This window comes from Nicotiana sylvestris, chromosome 2 (assembly GCF_000393655.2).
Source record: "Nicotiana sylvestris chromosome 2, ASM39365v2, whole genome shotgun sequence".
NCBI classification, from domain to species: domain Eukaryota; kingdom Viridiplantae; phylum Streptophyta; class Magnoliopsida; order Solanales; family Solanaceae; genus Nicotiana; species Nicotiana sylvestris.
In genome coordinates this window covers 88,923,361-88,933,940 of record NC_091058.1, presented here as the reverse complement: position 1 = coordinate 88,933,940, position 10,580 = coordinate 88,923,361, and the positions used below count along the sequence as shown (strand labels likewise).

The 10,580-nt window shown below is 35.7% G+C and overlaps 1 protein-coding gene across 1 annotated transcript; it reads right to left on the bottom strand.

Moving 5' to 3' along the window:
• Nucleotides 1–3,033: 3,033 nt before the first annotated feature.
• Nucleotides 3,034–5,830, bottom strand: LOC138885210 (uncharacterized). Its single transcript, XM_070166121.1, has 5 exons — nucleotides 5,656–5,830; nucleotides 5,046–5,521; nucleotides 4,803–4,972; nucleotides 4,264–4,520; nucleotides 3,034–3,518 (listed from the first exon to the last, which is right to left on the bottom strand). Exons 1-5 carry the CDS (start codon nucleotides 5,828–5,830, stop codon nucleotides 3,034–3,036), a joined length of 1,563 nt encoding a protein of 520 aa, XP_070022222.1.
• Between the last annotated feature and the right edge of the window lie 4,750 nt (nucleotides 5,831–10,580).

Sequence of the window (10,580 nt, the reverse complement as noted above, 5' to 3'; positions counted from 1 at the left end):
ATCTCGGAAGTCTCGAAATTAAATTTCGATCCCTATAACTGAAAATGGACCTTTGGATCATTACATGCTTATGCTTAGAACTCCAAAATCTTCCAAAAACTCTTCCAAAATTTATCCGAGCCTCATGGGACCCCAACCAAGTATACTAACAAGTCCCATAATATGTCACAAACTTAGTCGATGCCTCAAATTATATAAAACAATACTAAAACTATGAATCACACCCCATTTCAAGCTTAATGAAACTAAAAACTTCAAACTTCTATATTCGATGCCGAAACCTATCAAATCAAGTCCGATTGGCCTCAAATTTTGCATACAAGTCATAAATGACATAACGAGGCTATGAAATTTTTTAGAACTAGATTCCGACCCCGATATCAAAAAGTCAACCCTTGGTCAAACTTTTCAAAAATCTTCTATTTTCCAACTTTTGCCAAAATGCGCCAAATTATCCTACAGACTTCCAAATCCAAATCCGAACATGCGCCTAAGTCCGAAATCATCATACGAAGCTATTGAAATCATCAAAAATCTAATTTTGGGTCGTTTTCTCAAAAGTCAAATCTCCGGTCAAACTTAAGACATCTTTAGCCTTAGATTTCTAGATTCCGTTAAATGCCGATAATTTGATCTAGGGACCTCTGAATTCGATTTTGGACATATGGCCAAGTCCCAAATCACGATACGAAACTACCGGAATGGTCAAAACTCGGATCCGGGTTTGTTTGCTCAAAATGTTGACCAAAGTCAACCCAGTTGAGTTTTAAAGCTCTAATTTACTATTTAATCCATTTTTCACATGAAAACCTTCCGGAAAAATTATACGAACTGTGCACGCAAGTCAAGAAATTATTGATACCGCTTTTCAAGGTCTTAAAAATACCGAGATAATTATTTAATTTAAAGATGACATTTTGGGTCATCACACCTTAGGGGCATTTTTACTGTTTTTCCTCACCCTACTTGTTTGAAAGCATATCCTCAGTCATGTTTTACCTGTTTATTGTTTAAAACTGATTTTATCACTCTACTTCTTAAATGTGAGGACTGTTTGGACTGAATTCCCTAATTTCCACTGTTGTGGCCGAGTGGCTGTGAGGTTAATGACTAAGAGAGGTTGAACCTAATGGTGAGGATATTTATATATGTATGAATTATAGATCGGGCTGCACGCCACAACGATACTTATATGGATCGGGCTGCACGCCACAATGATATATATATTGGATCGGGCTGCATGCCGCATCGATATGACGCTTGGGCTGTAGGAGCCCCTCTGGAGTCTGTACACCCCAGTGAGCGTAGTCGACTATAAATTACGGATCGGGCTGCACGCCACAACAGTTACTATGATTATTATTATTATGAGATATTAATGAGCCTGAGTGCTAAGATTGTGTACTGAGTGACGAGAGTTGAGTCACGAGTGACTGAGAGGCTGCCCGAGAGGCCATGTTCTGAGTGATACCTTGCCCAAGGGGCCCAGTTATGATAGTTTTCACTGATTTCACTCTTCTTTTAAAATAAGCCTCTGTTTAAGAATTGCTAAGCATATGATTTCAAGTATTTAAACTGAAATTGAGGATTTTATGATAGAACAGGTTTTAAACTGTGGAGTTTGATCTATTATCCTGTTGTTTATTCATTTTTTATGATTTTTAACTGCTCGTCACTACTTTCAGACCTTATCTACTTTAGTTACTTACTGAGTTGGCGTACTCACGTTACTTCCTGCACCTTGTATGCAGATCCAGGTGCCCGAGCAGTAGAGTGAGGGTCCTCAGCTTATCCAGAGGTTGCCGGAGATTGCAAGGTAGCTTCATGGCGTCCGCAGCCCTGCTTTCCTCCTTCCTATCTTGTTCTTTTCCGTATTTTTAGACTTATAATGTATTAGACTGTCGGTTATGTATTTAGAGGCTCTAGACTCGTGACACCAGATGTTTGGGCTATGTTGTCTTATGTTTTATTGATTTTTGCACATTTTTATTTGTTTAATCACTTCTTATGAAAAATTGGTATTTAAACTCGTGTTAGAAAATGATTTATTAAAATAAAAAGGGTTATGATCGATGTTTGGGTTGGCTTGCCTAGTAATGTGATATGCGCCATCACGACCTGGTATTTGGGGTCGTGACAGTTAGTTGACAATGTTGAACCGTCATTCATAACTTTGTTTAATCTCTCTGAACCTAGCTCTTGGGATCTCGAGTCTGCTAGGTAGAGTTACCGCCATGATGACTTGTCCTAGGCCTTTAACCTCATTCCCTTTGATGATATTTCAAGTGCCTCTCTAGATAGGCCTTTTATAAGTGGATCCGCCATGTTATCTCTTGACTTTACATAGTCAATTGTGATAACACCACTAGAGAGTAGTTGTCTAACGGTATTGTGTCTCCGTCTAATATGACGAGATTTTCTGTTATACATAATGCTCCCTACCCTACCTATTGCTGCTTGACTATCACAATGTATACAAATAGGTGCCAAAGGTTTGGGCCAAAATGGAATATCTTCCAAGAAATTTTGGAACCATTCAGCTTCTTCACCGGCTTTATCTAAAGCTATGAATTCAGATTCCATTGTAGAACGGGCGATGCACATTTGTTTGGATGATTTCCAAGACACTACTCCACCCCCAATTGTGAAAACATATCCACTCGTGGATTTAACTTCAGATGATCCGGTGATCTAATTTGCATCACTATATCCCTCGATCACGGAAGGATATTTGTTATAATGCAAAACATAATTTTGGGTATGTTTCAAATATCCCAAATCTCGTTTCATTGCCATCCAATGTATTTGATTGGGATTACTTGTAAACCAACTTAGTTTGCTAATAGCACATGCTATATCTAGTAGCGTACAATTCATGATATACATCAAACTTCCCAATACTCTTGCATAATCTAGTTGTGAGTCACTTTCACCTTCATTCTTTTGAAGTGCATAACTCACGTCAATTGGAGTCTTGACAATTTTGAAATCCAAATACTTGAACTTGTCAAGTACCTTTTCAATATAGTGAGACTATGATAATGCTAGACCTTGTGGAGTCTTGTGAATTCTGATTCCTAAGATCACATCAGCAACTCCTAAGTCTTTCATGTCGAATTTGCAAGCCAACATGCATTTTGCAGCATTTATATCTGTCATACTTTTGCTCATTATCAACATGTCATTAACATATAAACAAACGATGACTTCATGACCTGGGGTGTTTTTAATGTAAACACATTTGTCACACTCGTTGATTTTAAATCCATTTGTCAATATTGTTTGGTCAAATTTTTCATGCCATTGTTTGGGTGCTTGTTTAAGTCCATAAAGAGATTTAACAAGTTTGCGCACTTTCTTTTCTTTACCAGGAACCACAAAACCCTCAGGTTGTTCCATGTAAATCTCTTCCTCCAATTCTCCATTTACGAAAGCTGTTTTAACATCTATTTGATGGATTTCAAGACCATACACGGCCGCTAGCGCCACTAACACCCTAATAGATGTTATCCTTGTTACTGGCGAGTAAGTGTCAAAGTAATCAAGACCTTCCTTTTGTCAATAACCTTTGACAACAAGTCTTGCCTTATATTTGTCAATAGTGCCATCAGCTTTAATTTTTCGTTTAAAGATCCATTTCGAACCTAAAGGTTTATTTCCTAGAGGAAGATCAACCAATTCCCATGTATAGTTATCCAAAATTGATTGAATCTCACTATTGACTACCTCTTTCAAAACGCTGAATTAGAAGACGATATAGCTGCTTTAAAAGTTTGAGGCTCATTTTCAAGCAAAAGTGTCACAAAATCTGGTCCAAAGGAAGTAGATGTTCTTTGACGTTTACTACGCCTTGGATCTTCTATACTTGGAGTATTTTCCTTTGGTTCTTCCTGAGGTCATTTAGGTCTTTCACTTAACGACTCGCATTCAGTATTATACGGATAGATGCTTTCAAAGAATTCAGCATTATCCTATTCCATTACCGTATTAACATGAATCTTGGGATTATTGGATTTATGAAACAAAAAACGACATGCTTTACTATTTGTAGCATATCCAATGAAAACTCAATCTACTACTTTTGGTCTATTTTAACCATTTTAGGTAAAGGAACTTGTGCCTTTGCTAGACACCCCCATACTTTGAAATATTTCAACTTGGATTTTCTTCCTTTCCATTTTTCATATGGAATAGATTGCGTTTTGCTGTGGGGTACTCTGTTGAGTATTCGGTTAGCTGTAAGGATAACTTCCCCTCACAAACTCTGTGGTAATTCAGAACTTATTAATAAAGAATTCATCATTTCTTTTAATTTCTGATTTTTCCTTTTTGCAATTTCGTTGGATTGAGGTGTGTAAGGTGCAGTAGTTTGATGGATAATTCCATATTCTGAACATATTTCTGATAACAGAGATTCATATTCTCCACCTCTATCACTTCTAATCATTTTAATCTTTTCATTCAATTGATTCTCTACGTCATTCTTGTATTGCTTAAATGCTTCAATTGTTTCATCCTTACTATTAAGCAAATAAATATAACAATATCGAGTGCAATCGTCAATAAAAGTAATAAAATACTTTTTTCCACCTCGAGATGGTGTCGACTTCATATCGCAAATGTCAGTATGAATTAAGTTTAAAGGATTTGAATTCCTTTCAATAGACTTATAAGGATGTTTTACAAACTTAGATTCAACACATATTTGATATTTCGATTTATTACACTCGAATTTAGGTAATACTTCGAAATTAATTAACTTCCGCAAGGTTTTATAATTGACATGTCCTAAACGAATATACCATAAATCATTTGACTCCAATAAATAAGAAGAAGCTGAAATTTTACTCATACTGTCAACGACCATTACATCAAGTTTGAAAAGTCCCTCTGTGAGGTAGCCTTTTCCAACATACATTTCATTCTTGCTTACAACAACTTTATCAGAAACAAATACACATTTGAATCCATTCTTTACAAGTAAAGAAGTAGAAACTAAATTCTTCCTAATAGTAGGAACATGAAGTGTTGTTGAGCGTTAACACCTTGCCGGAAGTCATCTTCAGGAATATCTTCCCATAACCTTCAATCTTGGCTGTTGCATTATTTCCCATGGAAATCTCTTTTTCGGGACCGGCAGTAGAGTAAGTCGCAAATGCTTCTTTGACAGCACAAACATGTTGAGTGGCTCCAGAGTCAATCCACCACTCCTTCTGATTTCCAACTAGGTTGTATTCTGAAAGCATTGCACAAAGATCATCAATATCATCATTGTTCTCTACTATGTTGGCTTGTCCCTTCTTCTTATCCTTTTTTGGGAGACGACAATCAGGGCTTTTGTGACCAACTTTTCCATAATTGTAGCAGTTGCCCTTGAACTTCTTTCTATTCTGCTCCTTAGTCTGTCCAGAAGACCTCTTTCTCTTCTTATTTTTTGGAGCAGTCTCCTCAACAATATTAGCTCCCATGATCGTTGAATTTCTACGAGACTTCTTCTCGGCTGTTTTGCTGTCTTCCTCAACTTTAGATGAATTACAAGATCTTCAAACATCATTTCTTTGCGCTTGTGCTTAAGATAGTTCATGAAATCTCTCCACGAAAGAGGCAATTTTTCAATCATTGCAGCCACTTGAAATGCTTCATTCACGACCATACCTTCAGCAATAAGGTCGTGAAAAATAAGTTGAAGCTCCTGAACTTGGGTTCCCACAGTTTTGTTGTCTATCATTTTATAGTCTAGAAACTTGGCAACCACGAACTTCTTCAAGCATGCATCTTCTATATTGTACTTCTTCTCAAGTGCTTCCCATAATTCTTTTGAAGTATTCATCGCATTGTACACATTGTACAAGTCATCCTCTAAAGCGCTTAAGATATAGCCTTTGCAAAGAAAATCTGCCTGCTCCACACCTCAACAATCATGAACTTTTCATTGTCCGGCATATCCGCAATAGGCATTGGAGGCTCTTCACTAGTGAATTTCTGCATACCAAGTGTGGTAAGCTAGAAGAACACCCTTTGTTGCTATCCTTTGAAGTTGGCTCCAGAAAATTTTCCCGGTTTCTCGACAGGAGGAACAGTAGTGCGGCTTGACGAGGCTATCGTCGTTGTCGCAACAGTCGCAGAAGAATTTCTGTTATCAATTGCCATTTCTCACTGTCAACAATAGAAGAGTTCAATTAATGGCAAAAATCAGACTGGTAAACAATACTATATTCAGAAACAGTATGTAAAAAACTGAAGGTTTTATATACCGTTACACAGAAAACGATGAAGCTTTTATGTTCTTCAAATCGTTTTCTGAATTTCAATATTCTGATGAAGTTTTTATATCTTCAAATCAGAATAGTAAAATTCAGACGGAGTAGAAAACCACAAAGGTTTTAATCTTCACAAACAGAATACATAATATAATAAATAATTTCCTTAAGATTGTTAATGAAATCTGTATTGCTGTAAAATTAATAAAACAATAAACTTTCTGAAAACAGAAACAGAAAGTTAGTAGAAATAAGTTCTGAAAACAGTATGGTAACTTCAAAAGAAATTTTGAAAAATAGTATAGGAACAAATCGAGCCCACTGAATACACAGTGTGTCCCTAAGAAAATTGTTCCCCTCAAGTACCCGAGGTTCTGGAATATATCCTTCCAGGATAGAACGATTTAACTTACCAGCGTATCGGTACCAAAAACGCAGATGAACAGCGAACCACTCGATGGCTGTAAAACACACTAGAATTTTTGTGCAGAAGAAGAAGAAGATAATCAGAATATTTCGTAAGTAAATATTCTGGGATTTGAAAGAATATTTATAGCCAATTTGGTACTGTTTCTGAAAAGGTTTGCAACCTTTCAGAACATCCATAGCTGTTAGAACAAGTTTGACACTGTTTCAGAACAACCATAACTGTTGAAAATATTACAGGAAAATTAAAACAGATTTAAAATAATCTGGGAAAGAAAATGGGCCGGACCGAACCGGGTCGCGGGTCATGGGTTATTCCAGATTGAATTTTTTAAATTTAATTTAATTAATTAAATATTTGAAAATATTTTTGTCCAAAAAGACTAATCAATCAATCGTTGTCCGAATCCGAATCCGAAGCCGAAGCCGAAGCCAAGCCGAGCGAGCAACGATGACGACGACGATGACCCGAGGCTTGCCTTCTTCTTAGCTCTTTAAGAGCTAAAAGATGAGCTTCTCTATATATACACAAAGATTTTCTTTCCTTCTACCAATGAGGGACAAAGTGCATTAGTAAAGTGAACTAATTCAAAATTTCACTTCCCTCCATTTCTTTTCCCACCATTTTCCATTACACCTCTTTTGTTATAAATAACAAATAATTACAAAAACCCAACAAAAGGTTCATAGCATTGGTACCAATCTCACGGTCACATTCTCTCTGTCCTCATAATTCCACTAAGTATATGTATACGGTTAAAATAAGGCTCACCCGATTTTACTATTTGATCGAGGCTAGGGAGTTACATTGAAGGTCGGCCTCGTAATGTATCAGACCAAAGCACGAGGACAAGGTACCGAGTTTGGGATTCGAGGTACCTGTCGAGATCGAGGCCAGTAGCGACCAAGACCAAATGAGACAGACATCAAGCAAGATCGAAGACAACATAATAACAGAGAGGCGAGATATCTGTGACTGGTCGAAGATCATGGCGGAAATTTCGAAACGGATCAAATCAGGAACGGTTAGCTAATCATGGTATTTCCTTCCGTAATTAGAGTTCTACCATAAGTATAATCCATCTACTATATAAAAGTGGGTTCTAATCATTTGTAGGACACATTGTTCATACATATCAAAGCAATATAACACTTTCTCTTTAGCTTATATTCTTGTTCATCGGCTTGCTTATTTCTTAACCATTTTGGTACTGACCAGTTCGAGGGCACTCTAGCTCGAGGGCTGATTTACGTTTCAATACTGGTTTGCTTTATCTTATTGTTAATTTCTAAAACTAATCTTCATATTTATCAATTGGTATTAGGTGAAATCATGTGTCCTTAAAATCACATTATAAATTTAATTGTTCTCCAATTTTAAAGTTAAACAGTATATACAGTTCGGTTGCCAAAAATACTCTTTGAAACTACTCTTTGTAAACCTTAAATATATATATGCTAAAAAGTTCATTAAATAAATACAAATTAAATTATGAATTCAGTTATTAGTACTTGAGTGCCTCTAGCTACCCTATAACTTACTATAATAAGCACTCTCTCTCATAATTGAACTACTAGGCATATATAATGGCATTCATGTAAGCATCAATCAACTCCTTAATTCCAATCGTTGGAGGCGTTATATGAATCATTCATATCCTTTGAAGTATTTCTAAGGGGAAATAACTAATCATTAATGGAAGTTTTAACGGCCCGAAGTTTTAATGGTAGGTGATAAAGTAGTCACTCAGTATAACAAGAGTAATTATGGGTCTGTTTAGTTCAAGAAAACATTCTCTTTTCTATCCTTGGGTGTAGGTCCAAAAGAGGTTGCCCAAATAAACAGTGGGCTGGGTCTATCAATTTTTACACAAAACCAAGGCTTTTCTGCCACTCTTTTGCGTGTAAAAATAGCATGGGCTAGCTAGTTTTCGGATTGATCATTCAAAAATAGTCATCATTTGCAAAGTCATTAAACGTAGCTATTATTTTACTGTAATACGGAAAGTTCCAGCATAATATACTGGAGATCGGTGCACCTGTGCATGAACTTCCAGAATATTATGCTGGAACTCCAACACTCGGAAAGTTCCAGCATAATATACCAGAATTCCAGTATTATATTTCCATATTTTGAACAGTGTTTTCGTCCAGATTTATCTTTACATAAAAAGTGGCTAAATTTCGATTACTTTTGAAACTGTGGGTATTTTTGAATGACCACTTGTAAATCTAGCTATTTTTGAATTTCCCCCCTTTTGCGTTTATCAACTTGTCTATGGGCTTAAATGACAATTTCCAATTTCAAATGTTACTCAAATAGCCGGCCAAATTCATTGTTTCTTTTTCTAACTTGTATACATTAATTATATATAGTATACGTTCGTTAACTATTTTTAGTTTAAGAAATTAGGTGGGTAACTATTTGGGTTAATTCTTCTCTCAAATAGATCAATTGTCAAGCCTCCTAGGTTATACTTGTTGCTTCAATTGGGCCCTTGAAGGTCATGGGTCAAAAAGTTGGGAATTGGAAGAGGTGTTATTTTTTGTCATTAAGGAAACTTGTAGCCTAGTGTACAAGTGGATTCACTCACACAATAGGTGTGGATTTGATTTCCATAATCTCATTTTTATAAATAACTTAAAAGAAAAAATGTGATTTTGATAATATAATTTTTAATCAAGTCCATTTTTTTAAAGTGCATTGCCTTGTGCTCTATTCACTGCTCTGTATACATGTCTCCTAAGATGCTTAACCCGTTAGAGCAGTAGTTTAAGTATAGAAAGTGGACAAAGATATATGTGTCAATTTTTGTGCGTTATTTCTACATCCATCATTTGGTACATTGCACGCGAGCCTAAATTTTCATAGGCTCAACTTTATGTTGTGTTATAAAAAGTACAAAGCTCGACTTATGTTATAATATCAATTCGACCACCTGCTAATAATGACCATTCTACATATAATGTTGTTAATGGTGCCCTTATTAAGAATAGAATTCTTGGGAAAGAGAGTTTTATTTGGCCAAAATGATCCTGATAAGAGGTAACTTCGATGAAGGAAGGTCCAGTTGTTGAACTATTCTCTATTGTTGATGCTGGATAGATATTAAAGAATGATGTGGACGGTGATGGCTCTTGTTTGCCATGTAATTTTGGTAATTCACTATCTTGACACACTTGCTAGTTTCTCCTCCATATGTTCTTTCTCTCTCTTAGACTCTCTTCTCTTTTTTTTTTTCTTTTTTTTTTGTGTGTTTATTTGAGATCTTCTAGGTTAGATTTCATTATTGAATCTCTTCTTGTATGGTGGTTGAGCTACTAAAATTAGTTCAGTTTCAGTTTCATAGTGGCAATAAAGTGCTAGCTGAAAGCGTCTTCGCTTTTTTATTGGCTTTCTGATTTTTAATTTTTCTGTGCTCCTTCTTTTTTAGTGAACTGCAGAAAAGTATGATTTATGCTACATAGCTCTTGTGCTCATTTTATTCGAGAAAGAAAAACTTGATCATTTCGAAATTTATATCTATTACATGTAGGTTACATATATAAAGAGCAAATTACGATCTTCACTTTTGATATATCATCATCTGCTTATCTGACAGATCTACATTGTACTTCTTCATTTTTCTGAAGCACTGTTTACCCTTGAATCCGAGTAACAATTAAATTTATATTGTGGTTTTAAGGATATGTGATTTAATTCAATACCAATTGATAAACAAGGAATTAAATAGATAAATTAGAGAATGAAATAAGTCAAACCAGTATACAAGCTAAATCTTGACCTTGACCTTTTACAGTCTCGAGGTGGGTTAGTAAGAACGGGAAATTGTAAGGTAACTTTGATGAATAGTAAGCAAGAAAGTGATGAATGTATATTCTCTTGTCAATGAA